General features: G+C 36.2%; 2 protein-coding genes across 2 annotated transcripts; one reads left to right on the forward strand and one right to left on the reverse strand.

Moving 5' to 3' along the window:
- The first annotated feature begins 479 nt into the window (after positions 1–479).
- Positions 480–3,015, forward strand: LOC105180185 (Glutathione S-transferase family protein). The gene is made up of 3 exons (XM_011103849.3): positions 480–795; positions 1,548–1,829; positions 2,191–3,015. Exons 2-3 carry the CDS (start codon positions 1,621–1,623, stop codon positions 2,783–2,785), a joined length of 804 nt encoding a protein of 267 aa, XP_011102151.1. The 5' UTR covers positions 480–795; positions 1,548–1,620; the 3' UTR covers positions 2,786–3,015.
- Positions 3,016–3,382: 367 nt separating this feature from the next.
- EFS (histone-lysine N-methyltransferase) lies at positions 3,383–17,954 on the reverse strand. Its single transcript, XM_011103858.3, is given in 19 exon segments — positions 3,383–3,709; positions 3,712–4,615; positions 4,865–4,910; positions 6,347–6,426; positions 7,905–7,984; positions 8,092–8,174; positions 8,312–8,391; positions 8,663–8,718; positions 8,800–9,691; positions 9,873–9,929; positions 10,508–10,585; positions 11,264–11,356; positions 11,654–11,770; positions 11,862–11,993; positions 12,645–12,724; positions 12,835–12,992; positions 14,293–14,500; positions 14,702–16,666; positions 17,635–17,954. Coding segments are annotated over 18 exon segments (5,223 nt in total). The 5' UTR covers positions 16,608–16,666; positions 17,635–17,954; the 3' UTR covers positions 3,383–3,536.
- Positions 17,955–20,249: the final 2,295 nt, after the last annotated feature.

Genomic DNA, 20,249 nt, shown 5'->3' on the forward strand with positions numbered 1-20,249 from the left:
TATATATATATATATGTATAGATAGATGTTGTGTATTTAATATTGAATTTTTTGGATATAGAAATTACTGTTCATTATCAAATCATATATCTTTTATATTATATTTTTATATATGGATGTGTATATATACAAAAAATTCACAAACAGATAAGGTGTAAAAGAGAAGCAGGCAAATATTAAATGTGTTTTGGCCCGTCTAAAAAATGAAACCAAACAAAGCCTTAATTCTTGAAAAGTAATTGTTGGAACAAATAATCAAGTTTGACTATGTTAAATAATAATTTGAATATTTGATAAAAAATGTGAAAATTATGAGGGTTGTATCATTATTATTCGTTATCATTAATTATCTTCAAATGTATTATGACTATGAGAGAGAGAGAGAGAGATGGGGGGTGGGGTAGGTAGGTTAGGGGTGGCAAAGACTAGTTGACCTATGAAAATATAAAAAGTGGTGGGTGGTGTGGGAAGTTACGAGTTACTGTTTAAGATATCAAGAATCAATCCATCATACTGTTTAAAATTTCTTCATGTTCTGTCCCTTTCCATATTAACATCATAAGAGAGATTCTCAGCAAGAACACAAACTGTTGTCTCTGGGCTGTCCAAATTCTTCCATTACTTTTCCTCCACTATCTTTTCTTCTTCTTTCTCTATTTCTGCAACACCCTTTACGCTTTCTGATCGAAGGGTATCTTTTTTAATTCTACTTTCACGTGCACCCCAAATCTCTATAAACCCATAAAATTTCTGAATACACTCGTTTTCTGCAGGACCCTGAGCTCCTTTGCCCTGGTAATTTTTTTGGTTTTTTTGTTTCATGTTGATCTTTCTTTTTTTGTTTTTGGATGTTGTTGTTCAGCAAGTTTGGCTGTGTATGAAGTTATGTACTGTGTGGATTATGTCTGTAATTACATAGTTTTATTGAATCTGAGCAAAGGATTTTAAGGAAGTTGTTGGGATATGATGGCAAATTAGTGTTTTGTTCGACCAAGTTAGAGTTTTTGTTGTAATAATGTTGTTGTTATTTCCTGCGTTTGTCATGCTCTGTGGACTTGAATCAGAGCAATTAAAGAATCACTCTGTTGAAACTCACTTATATAGGACTATCAGAACTAGCTCTGTTGTTTGAGGTTTTTTACAAGTATTTTTCTCTTTGATGTAATATATTTTAAGAGTTCCGCGGCATTTACTTTACCTTGATGTTGGTCATAATTTTAATGATTCTTTAAGCTGAACAGTGCGTATAGATGTGTGTTCAAGTTCATCCTTTGCTGACTGATTTGGCTTTTCGAATAGCCTCTTCATTGAAGTAATCTGCAACACATGTTTCATGTGTTTCTCTTTTCATCCTTATCGGTGGTAACTTTATAATCAGCCTGAAAAACATAGTTTAGATGGAAACTACAAAGTGGTTTGTATTACCAATCATGCAACCTTGTTGTGCTGTTAACATTGTGTAAATGCATCAGCTGTGAGTTAACTTTGGTAGCTTTTCACGACTTAATCTGTAACTAATGAGTGCGGGCTTTGCCTCTTGAAAGCAGGTGAATTTTTCTGCTTGGGGTTGCAGAGTACAGACAAAAATTGCACGGCTGAACAGTCGATGTTGGTAACATAATGCAGCTGTATCATCATCCATATTCCTTAGACAGCCAGAAAGTGAGGATTGCATTGGAAGAGAAGAACATTGATTATACATCATTCCATGTAAATCCTATCACGGGCAAGAATTTTGATTCTAGTTTCTTCCGGATGAACCCAAGTGCCAAACTTCCAGTTTTCCAGAATGGTTCGCACATCTTGTACGACACTGTAGAGATTATCCAGTATGTCTTATTTTCACCCTGCTGTTAGTTATGGTATTTTAGGCTTCATCATCACAGTTAGAAAAACAAAACCATCTTTATAGTTAGTTGTTCTTCTACCTTTCTTTAAAAAATCATTGGAACTTGGATTTCGCGGGGAAAATGCTACAGCTATTTGGTTTTCAAGGACAAGCAAAAGTTAACCACTGCACGAAAAGGGTAATGAGTCATGTTATTATCTTATACATCTGCACGGTCTAGATTTTGTTATGAACTCTTTTGCCAAGATTGATTTCTTTAAACTTTGTTGTGTATGGGGTGTGGATATATCTACTTGAAACGGCTGCTATTATATGGACACTGAAACTTTGGAGATGTCCAGGTACATAGAGAGAATTGCAATGGTCTCTTCTGGCGGCGATGAATCGACTCTTAGCAGCGGAGAAGTTGTCGAATGGATTTACAAGATACAACAGTGGAATCCCAAATTCTTCACCCTCTCCCACGTCCCACCTAAATATCGTCTCTCTGTTACTAAATTCCTGAGGCGTGTCATAATTGCTAGGATGGCAGAATGCCCAGAACTTGCCAGTGCATACCATCGTAAGCTTAAAGAAGCATACGAAACAGAAGAGAAACTCAAAGATCCAGAAGTCTTGAGATGGAGTGAAGAACATCTGGAGAGAATTCTAGATGAAGCTGAAAGAAAACTGAGTGAATCGACGTATCTGGTTGGAGAAGAGTTTACTTTGGCAGATGTTGCGTTCATTCCTCTCCTAAGTCGACTGGCTCTCATGAATTTGGAAGAGAAGTACATAAATACAAGACTAAACGTAGCTGAGTACTGGAATGTGGTGCAAGAACGGCCCAGCTATAGAAAGGTGATCGGAAAATATTTTCATGGCTGGAGGCGGCACAAGACACTACTCAAAACCTGGTGCTTTGTGCGAATCAGAAGTTTGCTGAAACAGTATTAGTTAAGGTTGTGTTTTGTTTTCGTTTGGACAAAATGTGTAGATTGTATATAGGCTTTGGATTTCTTCTTGAATTTTGTTGCATCATGATGAGAAAGAAGTTAGATGTATTTCGGCAGTTGTTGGAAAAGAATATCCTCATCATGCTGATTGTAAGAATGTGTTGTTTACAGAGAGATGTATTGCTTGTAGACATGGTTGATTTCTGAACTTCTAGTATTTGTTTTCTTCAATTTTCTCTTTTTCCTTTTTGATTTTTCGGCCTCAGTGGTTCTTGGAGATGTTGTGTCCTGACATTCAAGTTGCTCGTCCGAACCTAACCCACTGAACGAACCAGCCAAGGTTGATGTTAATGATTATCTCAAAACACAAGAATAAGGAACCTCCGGGGCAAGTGTTAATGATCACCTAAACACACAAGAATGATGAACCTTAGATGAGTTTATCAAATAAAGCAACTGCACACAAAATAACATCCATATTTCAATATCAACCTTCATTCAGCTACAAGTTTATTTGTATCTGAAGAATGCCTACTTTCTTTGATTCCTTGTCCTAAGCAAGCATAGAGGCGCCGGAGCCTACAACTAAATAGAAAACTGAAGAAACAAAAGAATATTGTAATATAGGAATACTGTGCAGTAAAGAATTATGGTACATAAAAAAGGAGCATCAGAATGTTTTTAATAGCTCCTCAAGTATCTTCTATAAAATTAAGGTGATTTTTCATAATCAATGCTGATGAGTTTCATGTTTAAGAAACTCCTCTCCAGTTAACATTCTCCAAGTTGTATGAATTCCTAAACTCGTTCGGTCCATTTCCAAAACCAATTCCTGGCGGAACATTTCTTGTGTTGTTCCCTGCATGCCCCCAACCGTTTCTCATGCGAACCCATGGTGGGGCTAACTTTGAATGATTCCACTTTGTTGCCTAAAGTATTTCCTTCCCAAGCTACACAAACCCCCTTGCTGAAAATCTGGCAGGCCATTTGCAACTGAGAGATTTTGTTCTGGCGGGTCGATGCTGCATATTCCTGGATGTATTTGACCAGTGTGATAAGTGACACAGGTATCATTATTTTGTTCTATCTTTTCTGCCGTTTCACTAAATGATGCGCATCCAGCAGCAGATGTTGGTAATTCTTCCTTGCCATGGGGGTATGAAGGCAATGGAGGAAATGGGTGGAATGGCACTCCTGGAGCTACAGTCCAACAGTCAGATGTTTCTGCTTTACGGACACCAAATTGCTGCATGACAGAGTAGGAGACCCCATAGGAAAGAGGCATACGTGCAACAAACCTCAACTGTGAATCACCTGATATAATGTCAACTGGATGCTGCTTTATACATGTCTCTCTTTCCTGGTGATTGATAGTAGTTGCAGCAGCATCAGATTGAACCCTATGGCCGCCATTACAAGGAGATGAAAACCCAGGAGGGGCATCCTCATCAATGTTCAGCTTTTCATCACCTGCCACGTTGATTCTACTTCTTGAATGCGGGTAGTCCTCCACTGGGTTATCCCATCGACTCTTGCGCTTGCGCGTTTTAGTCATGTTGTTTCCAAAGCTAGTACCCAAAGCAGAGGGCAGGTCTGGAGTGGAAGTCTCAACTGTACCAGATGCAGCAGCTGATTGCATTTCAGGAGTGTTTATCCGTTCTGAAGGTTTTGCGCCTCTATCGCACAAATGATTGTATGACACTGAAAACCCACCATAGCTTAAATGCTGATGATGAAATTCAATCTTCCCATCATCCCTTTCCATGCAGCAATTTTTCCTGAGATGTCTTGGAATCCACCTATCCCGGAAGTTTCGTGCAATTTGGTGGACCTGAGAGCAGTAACAGAGGTTAAATTAACAAAGGGCTTTGCTATTGATGATTTTTTTCTTTTGTGTTTTGCCAGCCATCAGCTTGTCTTCAACAAAGAAGCATGAGCGGAATACAAAATTGACCACATTTTTTTTCTGTCTTTTATCCATTGAGACCAATCAATAAATGTATCACAACTTTGAGAAAAAGAAAATGCACTGGCAAGTGACTGAATCCATAAAATGGAATGACAACTTTTTATGCATTACCTGTTTGTCAGCATGTTCTGTCAGAATCAATATTGAATCTCTAAAGCTGCAAGTATAAAATAAGATGCAATTCAGAAAAACATAATCATGAAAAAGTGAATAAAAAACATTACGAGAATAAACACGAAACAAATATTGAAAAGCAATGATATTTCTCATTACAGCGTGCGTGTAAAATTCTCTACCCATGTTGACACGAATTTTTTCATTTTTTTCAGCATCAGATGATAAATATACCCAAAAAGAAATGATCAATGGTAGAAGATATTTTAGAGGAGATCATATCTGAAGAAATGACACAATGTATAGGACAGGAGAGAAGATGCACGGGTGCGTAAAGAAGAGAAAGGATACTTGAGGAAGTAGGAAAACCATGCAAAATCTTGCATTATGATAAGTCCTCTCTTCCACATATCAAAGACGAAACTACTAATTGATCAAGACTTTAATCATTTAATGCACTCTAAATGTGAGTAAACATGCTTAAAAAGAGCATATTTGAGAAGGAATCAACAGCCTATAGAACAATAATACTAAAAAGTTAATTGAAGATTAAACAAGTCACAGAATTAGAAAGCATTATGTCAGTTCATTCTGTTTCAAGTCCATGAGGAGCTTTCTGCACCTTGCTAAACAATGGACAAAAGAGAACTAGCTTTACAGCCAAAAGGTTTTGACAATAGCGGAAGGCAATATTGCGACTTTGATCAGTCAGGGATATTGTTCTCGTAGTCCTTTTCAGTTGCATATAAATATTTGCATAAACACATTAATATGAAAATGTATGAGCTTTCATGCATGACTCAATTCTTTGCATATTTATCTATTTTGGTGCTGTTTGATGAGTGAGCTGCAAATGTTGTCAAACAACTGTCCAGGTATAGTTAGTACCTTTTTCTCCTCATTTGAAGACCTAGTATTTGTAAACTCTTGGATGCATAAATTAGCAGAAAGGCACAAGAACAGAACAGTTAACATTAATGCAGCCAGCCTCTGGAAAAAGACTCGCACCCCTTAACAGCTTAAGGATGAATATCTCTAATGGTAATGAAAAAGGTATTCAACATAGACATGGAGCCACAAAATACAAAGACCTTAACAACCTGTTTGCAAGGAATTTGATTGCCAAAAATCCTATTCCATTGCAAATGTTTGTATATCACAAGGTATTTAATAGGGAAATTAATTAAAAATCATTAGGAAATGTTTTAGTGTGCTACATATGACAAAGGTAGGAAGGAATTTATATTTAGATAAATTTACAAAAATGTCCTCGGTATACATAAATCGATATTTTTTTATACACACACATTCATATACAAATATATCACAAAAATGCACATCATATATATTCTTATCGATTACACTAACGTACTAGTATTTACATGCACAGCAGAGATGTGAATACTTTCCATACTAAAACACAAAAGCCAAGCAAATCCTAGGAAGCAGTAAACATGAAACAGTAAGATATTTCTTCACCTCTCCACTCCTGGACAAGGTGGACCACCAGCTATGTGCTCTGAAGTAAGAATCTCCCGGGCTGCCAGATATTCCAGTACCTACGTAAAAAACAGTAAGTAACAACTGGATATAACTCCTGGTTTCTCCATTATCCTTAAATGATTCAACATAAGTTCAGCATTTCCTAAATCACATCATACCAATGCAAATTCCTAATATAACATCAAGGAAATAAGTGATCTTCAATTTCACAAAATGATGTATCACCGTTTCTGTAGTTAACAGAAAATGTTGAGATCAAAAGGAAATATCTTCAGGACTTCTTCTCAGAAGCCATTTCTTCAGATTAGCTATTGAGGAAGAGGGAAAACTCTTCGGCTCAGCTATGGGGTGAGAGGGGACCAAATAAATTAGTACATTGGTACATTGGTAGAATATCAGCTTTTGATGCTAATGCCTTCCATCTTAAATGCAAATGGATTTCATATGAGTTGTGCATGCTTCTTCTCTGCTGTTACCTTCTTCTGGCAGTTAATTGAATTAGTACTTCCAATAAACTGATGTTTCGTGAGTCAGTCTTTTCCCACAGGTGGAGTTTAGGATGACAGCTTTCACAGCCAGCAAAAACATAAGGCATATTTTGGAGGCAAGAATCCAAAGGTGTTTAACACATGCACTACCAAAAATAGGGACTATAAACTTTTGTAACAATCTGTTTGAGATATCTGTTTCCGTTTTGGGTCAGATGTTCTTTCTCACAAGGATCTTCCCAAGATTCTTACTTGAGCAAAAGATATTTTGAGTTAAGGGTTCTGTCCTGCAAGAGTTATATTTCTTATAAATTAATGGAACAATCTATTTTCAATTGCCATCTATAACATTTCCATTTTGTAATTAAAATGGTGATAATGTTAGTCGAAATCAGTAAAAGTTTTAAATAGTATTATGTTATTATATCTATATCAATATGCAGAGCTTGTTTATCATGACTCTTTTCAATATCCAGTCTGGCCGTCCCTGCGAGTTTCCTGACCAACCAGGGATATTATTCACACTTATTCCCCTATGAATTTCCTGCATCAACCAGTGAGATCATTCATACTTATTTCCCTTGAAATGGGAAATTCCCTATCACCCAATCCTTCATGCTGAAATCACAACTACATCAACTTCTTTTTACCCGCCTTACCATTTGGTGTGTGGGTGGGGGTTCAATTGGTAAAGTATACGCAGTGCAGACTCATAAACTTTTAAGCATTATCCATTCAGTTATTCACTGGGTAAATTTATTTAAGACAGATAAACTTGTGGCACTAATCATTTTATTACATATATTCATACGTCCAACTACAGGCATGCATGAATGTATGTGTATATTTCTTCAGCATATTAATGGGTAAATAAAATTTAAGGCTAAAAATTTGTAGGCAATTGAGGTCTTACATTTTACCAAAACCAATGATTATTTAACCATGGACAAACCTAATATTTGATAAGATTACGATAGATATCATCCAGAAACCATGCAATGTATGTTCTTCATGTAGTTTAAGTAAAAATTATTCACTAAAGTTACCTTGAGAAGCTTGCGCAGAATCGGGGTTTTGATAAACTCTTTCCTATACCGCTTCATTATGTTGTGTAACATCTGCAAACCTATAGATGAAAAAGGGTTGATTGTAAAGCAAAATTGTTTCATTATGACAAAGTATCACTAACTAGTGCAATATAGATTTCTGGTGACAACATAATGAAATTACTACCGTTCTTATTGATTATATCAACCAGAACAGTCCGAGATTTTGTCTTCAAAAGTGCATCCAAGATCATTGAAAGATCTCTATTACTGCAAAAGAGGTGTAAAAACAAAAAGCATGTCCCCAGTAAATCGCTTCATTCACATATAAAATATTACCTTTTACCAGATCAAATGACAAGAATGGATGCAGAAAAAAATTACATGAAGTAGTATTAAGGAAATACCTCTGAATAGCTTCACCATGGCCATTATTCCCCGATGCAGCAGTTAGAAAAAGAAGCTTCAAGTAGCCTTTAGATGCATCCTATTAAATAAATAGAGAACTTAAGACCTTAAAAAACAACCATCCACAGGCATATATAGGACAGCAAGTACACAGTGTCAGTCTTGAACACAATATGACAAATAATTACAAGCAAGATATGAATCTATATACTAAAAAATAAGCAGTTCAATTTATACCAAATATTGTGCATGTTGTTGCATAATTTTATAAATACAATAAAAAGGTATCAGATCTTCAAAAACAAGAGTGAAGAATGTGTAAAAGATGCTGGAACAAGAGGACAACTTACTTTCCGCTTGCTTATTCCCCCTTTGGGATCAAGCAGCTCGTTCAGTTTCTCCTCAACTGCAACCAGTTAAGTAACTTATTACAGTAAAAATCAAGATTAATTAACTTGAAAGTAGTATGGTATAGATGACTGTTTACCAGCTTCAAAACGATTATTTACGGAAAGTTCTGGTAACTTTTTGGATTTCTCCGCTGCTGCATTTAAAGTATCCACATCTATAGTTTCTTTGTCATTCACAACATTCGTTCTATGTTTCCCTTTTCTAATTGACGAAGATGAATTAGTCTTAGCAAGAGAATTGGATTTTGGTAGTTCATGCCTTCCCCCCACAGCAGCATATTTCAATTTCCTCTTAGATTCAACCATATCAGACAATGAATTGATAGGCGATGCTGCCATAATCGCCAATTGATGAGTAGAAGACATTGCTTTGGTCTCAAAACGATCTGACTGATAGGAAATATCCATGAGTTGGGAAGAAAAATGCATCTGAGACTGGAGGCCCTCAGATTCAACTTTTGAAGTAGCTGATACAGATCCATCCAAGGCCTGGCCAGTAATTTTGTTGATATCCAACAGCTCAAGAGCATCAGTAGCAGAATCATTAGCAACAGAGTTTTCAACTTCAGATCTATCCTGAACCATGCTTTTCTCAACCTGCACAGCTTTAACACCCTCGACCTTTTGAGTTAAAGGTTCTGAAGTGTGTGACTCTGTAATGCTCTCACCAACAGTACTAATCTGTTTCTTCATATTGTATTTGTTTGCTGGTGGTTTACTTGCAATTTCATGCTGTCCACCATTCAGGGAATTTGACATTATATCATTCCAATCATCATTCATATCTCTATCTCCACAGATCATAACAGGTTCCAAACACTCATCTTCTGAATCATCCTGAACAACTACTTCAGAGTTCAAGGGATCACCACCTATATAGCCCCGACAATTAGGGGAACCACAAACGCATTTTTTGGCAGCAGCCCCAAATACACGTACATAGTTGTAATCAAATGTAACCTCTTCACCCTGATATGCAGAATTTGCAAAAAAAGAGTCAGCATGTTCTCTAAGAGGAAACAATGCTTGAACTATGTCAAACACCCCCCCCCCCAACACACACACCAATACTACTTTTCTAGCAGCATAAACAAACAATCATGCAAGTTGACATCATGACTTGATTTACTGTTAGCAAAGGGGAGCTTACCTTCTTAATATCCCTTAAAGAAAATAGTCCAATGCAAACTTCTCCATTCACCATCCACTGTCAGATATACAAAAAGGATTGAGTTAAAATTCCTTTTGCATCCATAGTCAAGTATCCATTTACCAAAGCTACAGAATCTGAAATGAGTAAACACACACAATGTATTTTCGGCTCAACAAATAAAAAGGAAATGAGAAAACAATTTAGATTGAGAAAGAAACATAATATAGAAATGAGAAAGTAACTTGTCCAGACAAACAAGCATGTCCATACTTCTATTTCCAATCAGATTGTTCAAGATTGTACCATCTGCAACCATACGAGGCAACAAGTTCTTTCTTGAGAAAAAACAGTTTCTTACAAATGCAACAATTACTTAATATCTTTCTGTTTCATAATACTGATGCAACTAAAGATAAGAAACTACTGGCAGAATAAAATTGAAACCAACCCATCCGAAATGAGGATGTAATTTAGCCACATCCCATAAACCAGATGCACTTGAAATGCATGTTTATTGTGCAGAAAGTGGAAAGAGGATGGGAAGGCAAATGCCAGATGCCTTACTGTTATAACATAATCCATAAAAATAGATGAAGAGTACATCGGAATGAGAGGTTAACCCATGTGAATACCTTTTCCGTACGGCAGTTAGGGTCACAACTATGGTTTATAAACCGACCCAAATTCCCTTTAGCGCATGCATCGATTACCTGAAACAGAAGCATAAATTGCAAAAACATGAAAACTACGAAAAAACCATATAAGTACATAAACAGGGGAAACTTGACAGAAAGAGAAGCGGGTGCGGCAAGGAGGATGGGGTCTGAATTAGCTGGATATAAGTTCACAACTATTCAAATAAAAGACAGTCATGGTTTATCATTATTATGACATAAACCTTTTGCTTCGTGATAAAGTTGGCTGTGTCAGCTAAATAATTTTCAGGCTGCAGTTAGCTCATCTACACTCAATTTGGGGGTGGAGCATTTCAACAGGGCAGAATAAAGACCTTCTATGAATTCAAACAAAAATACTACAACAATACTTGACTGTACAAAAATATTAAGAATGTGATCAATAACTAGCACTTCAACTTCATGTTCCAAATTCAAGAGAACACCACAAACTGAGGCAATCTTCCCACACCCCCTTGTTCAAAGATTTGAACCCCTTGGGTAATTCTGATTTCCGATACAACCCTGAAGCATAAATCTTAAATTGATATACAAACTATTACTACGTAACAGTTCAAGTACTCGCTTGCAAATCTAACAGTGCATAAAAATGTTGTATAACTTATCATGAGAGATTGACCTCATCCAACCCCAATATATTTGATGAACAGAAAATGTTATCAACTTTACAAATATAGCAAGAGAGATACAAACCTCACTCCCATTCAATGTCATGAAGTAAAAATGTTTATGACCGTTTAAGGCGTACACTCTTTGTCTTGCTTCATAAGCATGAACATCAAGCACCTGCAACATCCCCAGACCAGTGTAAACACATAAAAACTGAGATTTCAACTCAATATCCAGAAATTGGTATCTGCTATCAAAATAAGTTCAAAGTGAAATTCTTTAGTCGTAACCCATGGCTTAATCCACATGATATGTAAAGCCCCACTAAACTCACATTGGTTTGTGGCTCCAAAGAAACTTCCTAATAATGAATTGGTGCCGATTGATGGACCAGTTTAGTTAGTAAATGTTGACTTGGTCTAAATGCCTTTAGATATGGGAAGCTTAAAGTTATTAAGTAAGAATCCATGTTACCTCTCCAACATATTCTATAAGAAACTGACCCTCAGATATATCCTCAAGAGCCTGAAGGCCGTAGCCCTTCTTTCCACACCTGCACCACTTCAGTTTAGCATACTTGCGTTTTTGAAACTGCAAACAAACAATGATTGAAAATTAACTTCTGAGGCAACAGCAAGTAAAATCAGTGTAGAAGTAGAACGAAGGGAAAAAAATTGTGCACCTGCTGATTTGAACAAAGTTCACCACAAGGGCAAGTTCCTTGAACACACTCAATGTTAAGCATCCGATTCAAACATTTAGCTCCACAACCCATTCTGCCATCTGATGGAGGTTTGCAATGACAAACCATTACCTGTTATGCACAAAAATAAAAAGAATAAAATGATTTCAGGTGGATAACAAATTGAATTCCGCAAAATGAACAATTACTGATGCATGAGTTCATGCATCATATGAATTCCAGAACCTCAAAGAGGCATAAGCTCGCAAATACAAACAGGCATGCACTTGCAATATACCAAGACACAACAAAACACCCTTGAAAAGTTTTGTTGAATTCAGAAGCAAACGAGAAAATGGATAAAAAGACCTAGCATGAAAAGCTGAACTGGGAGGACATTACACATGGAACCAGGAAACTTTCTGAAGCTAAACTCCTTTTCTGGTAAAAAAGTATCGCAACTCGTGTCAGTTACTGCAACGGGACAAGTTGACATACCAAAACTTTTGTCTTCTTTTATCCAGTCGAAAAATATTTATCAGATGTTAAAACACGTGCAAAAAGCAGCAGATATGCATAAATATGAAGAGCCATTGAAAGGAAATAAGCTCTTTATACGGGTGCGATAACGCCTCTCGAAACTGTAAGAATGACATCAGTATTCCTATATAAAAGTGATTGCAACAAAGATAATAAATTCCATACAGTAAAGAAACAAAGATCAATTTATATGAAGTTTAACTATGGAGACGATAGTAAAGATGTAGAAAGCTAAGCATTCACCTCGTCCATGGTTTGAGTTTTGCGGCTCCGGTGCAGAAACAAGTTTGTTTTAATAAGTGACCAAGATGCCTGCTGAGCAACTGCAAAATAACAAAATCAACCCAAAGTTCAAACGAATGGAGTTGCATATTATCCAGAAATGCATCTGAAGTTCAAAAGCCATTGTTGTGACAGCATTTAGTAATCATACCCTTTGGTCGATATTGCTTAGACTTCAGGAAGTTACCGCAGGCATCCTCCTCACAGGAAGCATCAGATATTTCCAGCTCTTCATTGATTTCTGAGTTTGACTTCTCTTGAGGAATTGAGCAGTCAGCAAAGTCTTTATCTGTGTTATCTTTGCAAGTCCTTCGCAATAGAAGATATCAAATCCATAAGCAACTCTCATAAAAAAAAATGAATACATCGACATCTTAAGACCAGAGTAAATATAGTACATTCAATAAGGTTTGAAAAATCCAATATATCCCATTCATGATTGATACTGAAGCGAGCCAGTACTTCACGTTTAAACTGACTACGTTTGCATATTTTATTTACTTTTTTAATAACTTAACTAACACCAGTATTTGTAAGCTAACTTGATTCTTGCTCTTAAAACAGATTCTAAAGAAATGGTGATATGTAAGTCACTTAGCCAATGTTCCCTTATAAAATCGCTGGGAGCTGCTCGCACATCTTTTAGCCCTTCTGAAGACCTTTAATTGCATCAGCTTAACGTACTAGAGGTGAGTTTGCCTAATAAGTGTGGATGTAAATCAATTTTAGTCCAAGACAAATTTGGAAGAGTATGAATCCTGTAAATGAACTCTTCCAACATCCAATGGAAACTGTGAGTCTCTCACTGAGCTTTCTAACTGAACTTTTAAAGATAACCATTAGAAGATCTATTGAAGCCTTATAAATGTTCATTTCCTAAAAAACTGGATTTCATCTTTGCAAATCCCAGTGAAGTAGGTTCACATAATTCTTTGAATATACAGCGGAAACTTACATCTCTCAGAGGAGATATTTGCAAAAAGAAACTATCTTTAGCATCCCAGATATCCAAACAATAAACCCCCTAAAATGCGAAAGCTAACCTGATCCAGGAACGTCCTTGGACTTGACAAAAACTTTCCAGTGGGAGAACTTATTTGGAAGATTACAAGCAAAATCCTCATAGCCAATCACCACACTCTCTCATCCCCCCACCCAAAATAAATAAAAAAAAACAAAGATGCTCCACCTCGCAACGCCTGTTTGGAATACACACAAATGGAAGAAACATGATAATCGACATTAAAGCAGGTGGAGATAGCTGAGTTCCTATACATGACAGGCAAGATCTAACTCAATACAGAATAAAGTATCTAGGTATTCTAACATGTGATAGACGAAGTGATCATCATAAATGCTCTCGCAAAATAGGGAGGGGGGGAAACCATCTAGGTTACAAGGAAATTATGCAAGCTCACCAAACCAAGCAGAAAATATATGCAACACATTTTAGAGAAGTAGGCATAATAAGCATGCATATTATGCACTCTGCTTATTAGGCTGTTGACATTATAGAATAATAGCTCTCTGATTTATTGCAAAGTATACTTGTTGTCATTGTGCTCAATTCCAATGCAAAGACCAATTGCAGTAATCATGATTATTTTACCATCCACAGTTAGTTTCTTCTATTTGATCTGCAAGTGCGGCTGGTATGCGCCGCCATTTTTGGCACTCATCACAAAGCACCCACGCATTCCTTGGTGGGGTATATTGCTCCCTCACCCCACCAGATGAATTTTGCTGGTCACTTCTTGGAGCACTTATATCTTTGCTAAAAGCTGCAGTTTCTCCAAGATCAGATGATTTTTGATTTCCTAAAAATTTGATTAGAATATGAATCAGCTCGATTTGCAGTTTTCACATATTGCACAAATAGAATATGAGACAGTAGAATAGAGGCAAGAATTGATGTATATAATAATTTGCTTGTGCCTTCCTCATTTTTTGTGGGTATCCGGGATGAGAGGAGTGCATTGCCAACATATGCATGGATATATACAAACATCAAGTAATACCTGCTTCCAGAAGGCTTTCCACTCCACTAAGGGCACCATTAGCACCAACCTCAGTAGCTTGATGCTTGCCACCAACATTGCTTTTCTTTCCCTTCCTTTTAGAGGCTTTGTTTCTCTCACAGGGTAAATCTAAGATTCTAGACCTGGCTTTGCGAACTCCCTTTGCTCTGGAGCATTTAGGGAGTTTTCGGCCATTCTTGCTAGGAATTAACTTTTCATGGACCGGTGAGTTTGGGGACACACTTGCAGCAACAAGCCCAGAACAAGCATTTGTTTCAGCACCATCAGGATATGGTTTTACAGTTGTTATCATGGAGGCATCACCCACTTTCTCGCCCACTCCATGATCTGCAGGTACTTCGGCATTATTTGTGGTGTCTGTGCCAGTTAGCTCGCCATGCACACTAAGATCACCAACCTCGTCGAGTTTATCTTTCTTCTTTCCTTTCTTACATTTAGAATGAGGCAAACTCAAACTTGTAAAATCCCCAATTGGGATGGATAAGTTAGCAGTATCCATGGTTTGTCCACCAGTTTGTTTGCTTTCCAAAGTACAATTACCTACCAGACGTAGTTTATCTGTCTTCTTTCCTTTCTTGAACTTCTCCCTTGACAAAATCAAATTTGAGACATCACTTGGAGGAACATACTCCTTTGACATAATCGGACTATCATGTATATCTGGTAACTCTTTTTCACAAAATGAACCATCAGGAACGGAGTTTATAACTTCTGAATCAGGCGAAGTTCCTACATCTGAACAATGGTTTTCAATGGGAGCTCCCATATTAACACTGTTGTCGTGACTTATGATTTGATGGAAGTCACTTGAATTATTTAAGGAAGAATTACAAAGAGCACCACTGTCATCAAGATGAGTGCTCAAAGCAGAGGCATCAGGAGAAGTCGCATTCTCTAAATTCTTCTCACATGGAGATATCGTATCTCGAGACATTTCTTCTCCCAACTTGTTTTCCATTGTGTCAAATATTTCAGCAATGTCATTCCCTGATGCACTAAGATTTTCAGCAGCATCCCCCAAACTACAGCTTTTATTGCCAATCCTAATCTTCAAAGAGATACGACCAGTTGTACCGCACCTTTTCTTGGTTGATTTTCGACCTATCTGGCCCTTGGTAGCATTATGTTTTCCTTTACCTCCTCCAACTTTTCTTAGTTTTTTCTCTTTACCTATGTCTTGATCAAGCTCACTATTTCCTTCCGTAACTGGTAAGATATTCCCCAAATATCCCCAAACAGAAGATCGAGCAGGCTTGGAGAATGAACTTCTACTTCTTCTTAATATTGGCAAGGAACTTAAATCCAATACAGATTTTTTGCTTGGTATCCTCCTACCTTTTTGTTTTGATGGTTTTTGGGACTCATTGTTCTGACTTGATTTAGTATCGCAGGCACTCCTCTGCAACGATGTGTATAAAATTTGAGGATGATTTGATTTGCAGGATTTGTCAGTTCCAACCAAAACTTCAGCTTCACCATCCATTCGGCTAGATGGTTCAGCAATACTGGCTGACTCAGAAAAATCAAATTTACTAATATATTTTGCCTCATCAGGTCTCTGTCCAGATGGATCAGCTTCGCCAATGTAAAACAAAGCATCAGCTTTAATACCATCTGTTGTATTATCCCTTGGCTCAAATCGGTCAGAAACGCTGATAGAACCGAAAGCCGAAAGAAGGTGGTCAGCACCAGAAACATCTGAATTGACCATGCTCATAGATGATCCACCAGCTCCCACACAAGAAGATTCATTCGGTTCCGGACAAACTGATAATTTTCCAGTGATCAAATCCAGATCAACCACGGGTGACTCTTCTTTAATTTCACTTGCATTTTCTCCAAATGATGTCTCAGTAAACATATTATTCTGTTCACTGAGATTCATCAAATATGAGAAGAAGCCTCAGCAGCAATAGTCATGCAACTTACAAGGACACTCTTCCCCTGAAATTTACAGCAGAAGACAACAAGTGATCACAGATAAACAAATGAAAGCAAACAGAGTTATGCAAAACAAATACATCCCAGTACAAAAATTTCTGATAATCCCTGCCTTAAATATATGGAACCTATAGATCATAAAAATAGCACCACTAACATGAACTTCTAATGCTAATACCTAGAGGATTAGAACTCAACATCATGTGATCAATCAGAATTCTATGAATTGACAAATCATTCTTCCAAAAGCTACCGTATATGCCAACAAAAGAAAATAACAGTGAGAAATCAATGGAATCGGATTTCACCTTCCTTTAAAGCTCCGTTCAGCAAATTAAATCCAATTCTTAACAAACTTAGTCCGACAAATGTCATAGCATTTATTTTCGACCTTTTGCAATACCTTCAATGACAAAATTAAGCCACACCCAAAAACTCTCTCCACGGGCGTGTGCAGACAGTATGGGATTTCACCTTCATTTAAAGCTCCTTTTAGCAAATTAAATCCACTATGTAACGAACTTAGTCCGACGAACTTCACAGCATTTATTTTCGACCTTTTCGCAACACCTTCAATGACACAAAATTAACTCACACCCAAAAACTCTCCCCCCGTGGCGTGTGCAGACCGACACCAAAATTATACGCACACGGAAAACGACAAACACACAGACAGACACATACATACACGTATACATATCAACCATTTATGCAAGCAAAAACAGAGTCAAAAGCACAAAAGGATAAAGATGAACATAGATTACGTTATTTCACACCAATGCAGATAGAAATTGGTTACAATCACAAAAACCATTAACCCCAAAAAGAGACTATAAATAGACTTTCCAAAAACCCTAATCGCTAGCAACATCAAAACCCTTAATTAACAGCTGAGAACGCCAATGCTGAATCACACACGTCATATAAACCCAAGTAAACCAGGCAAAAGGTAATGCAAAACACGAATTTACCTATAGAGAATCGATAAACGCGTAGACGATCAACGAGGGCGGATTACTTGATCATTAAATTTAAAAAATAGAAAATAAAACTTGTATGTATATATATACACAATCAACGCCTCTATGTACATCTATTCCACTGCGTGTTTTGTAAGAGAAGAGAATTTGCCTAGCTGTGTCGGCTAACGGCTTTTAAGGGTGTGAAAGGAAATAGTGAGAGAGAGCGAGAGAGAGAGAGAGAGAGAGAGGTTTTCCGACCAAAACCTGGAGGCTTATACCTATTGCAGTTGACACACAGAGGGTAGATGTACAACGTTGATAGAACAAAGTACAAGTGACTCAGCAGGTGTTGTGGGTGTTTGACACTTTGACTCGTGGCAGGCTACGGTCTTTCGCGAATAGAGGTCAAATGGGTTTTCTTTTTCTTTTTCTTTTTTTTCTATTTTTGGACTTCAGAAGTTCTTTAATCTTATTATTCAGTATAATTTAATGGTGGGATTCTCCTTTACAACACGTGATATTTTCAGGTGTGCAATTTAAAATTTCTTTTTTATTCTTGTTTTTTTTAAAATAAAAAACGTAACTTTCGTTCATAAGATTATAGTTTTCATAACCGTATCCACAGTATATTTTTTGGAATTTTTCATCTTTTTTCATAATACTACATGCGTTCCTAACAAATATATGTATACCGTCTGGATATTCAAACAAGGGGAGATAAAGGCATATAGTCTACTCTTAGGCATCCAATTGAGATTGGGGTATTAAGTACTGGGAATACTCGTGCGCGCGCGGAACAGCCTTACTTACATACACTCGTGCTCCTCACCAGAGGACCACTCACTACCCCGCGACACTGGATTTTATCGTTCGTGTCTTCGGCAGCTCACTCCATTTTAGCTCGGTAATCCTGCTAGCTACTGTACCCTAGCTGCCTCCTGTCTGGTTATAGCTTCAAGATTGAAAAAGTCATAGGCTAACTACTAGGCATTCTATATAAGATTTTTCAACTCAAAACAAGCCTGTAAGTATTGAAATTATCGAAGAAAAGAACATTGACATTATAATTAGGTTGACGAAGGATAATGGACGACTCTAGATGGAATTACATTGACACTTGATGAGGTTAGATGAAAATACACACATACCCATATTTTTATAGCTACCCTGTGATAGGGTATTAGTGTAATATTTTTTATTGAATTTTTGTATAAATTTTATCTCTGAATAGGGTGTGTAGCTATGATTACAACTATAACGTAAGAGGCGTAGTTGTATTTTACAAAATACATCGAATATTTGTGTTTTTGGGGCTAACATAATGGAACATTAATGTCGTTTACTCAAAGGTTGCGTTTGGATTGAGTGACCTGAAATTATGAAATTTAAATTTTTAATAACAAATCATTTGAATTTGTCTGGACAGATATAAATTTAAAGAATTATAAATCATTATATTCTAATTTTGAATTATATTTTATTGAATATTGATGGATTCCAAATCATTTTCAAATTAAGTCATTTGAAATAATTTCTCTAAATTCTTTTCTCAAATTCAAATTTATCAATCCAAATACACCATAAAAGAAAATATGTCTGCAATAGCTGAGCTATGGTAAATTGTCCAAAATTAAAACTATGAAGGATAAGAAGTTAAATACACAGGTTTGTGAGATTTTTAAAAAGTTAAATAAGCGTTTTTTTTTTTTACAAATTTATTTCAAAATTTTATTTTTTTTAATATTGTCCATATTTATTATAATTTTGTTATTATTAACTCTTTAAGAAGTTCTATAATTTTTATCCAAACTACTTTAAAACCTTGTTTTAAACTAAATCTTATAATATGTACTTTATAATTTGTTGGGATAATTACACTTACATCTTTTGAGGTTTGGTCTAATTATACGTAAATTTTTTGTGGTTTGAGAAATATATTTATCGTCACTGATGTTTGTTTTTGTCTAACAAATAAATTCATTCGTAAGTTAAGATTCATTTAAGTTGCTGATATTAACAAAATAACTACATGAAAATTGAAATATACCCGCAATTTACTTACTACTGACTTATTGCATGTTAAAGAGACTAAACTAACCTCATAACAGTGAAAATACCTACTCACAGCATTAACACGTGAAAAAGTATTAGGGTAATTTGGTCATAAAAAGACTTATTTGACATGCAATAAGTCATTAATAAGTTAATTATGGGTAAATATAGAGTAGTTTTTGTTATTTTTATTTTTGTTAACATCAATAAATTCTGTAAATTTTGACTAATGAAGAGACTTATTTATTATATAGAATCAAACCTTAGGAGTGCTAAATGTATTTTTCAAATCACAAAGGTCTATGTGTTATTACACCAAATATCACGGAATAAAAGTAAAATTATTCCTAATTTTTTTTAAATAAAATTTAATCAAACACCTAATAAATTATAATTAATATTACCAACATAATCTCAGTTAATTTGATTTTTCATAATTTCAGTTAAATCTCAACATGATTTCCAGTAAATCAAATCAAATTATAGCAGCAAAAGGATGTATTGCAGGGGACTAGGAAGAAGAAATAAAGACATGGAAATTTGGTTTAGTTGTTTGTTATTACTGGCTAGTA

The sequence above is a fragment of the Sesamum indicum genome, linkage group LG2, assembly GCF_026168435.1.
Source record: "Sesamum indicum cultivar Baizhima isolate 11 linkage group LG2, ASM2616843v1, whole genome shotgun sequence".
In the NCBI taxonomy this organism is placed as follows: domain Eukaryota; kingdom Viridiplantae; phylum Streptophyta; class Magnoliopsida; order Lamiales; family Pedaliaceae; genus Sesamum; species Sesamum indicum.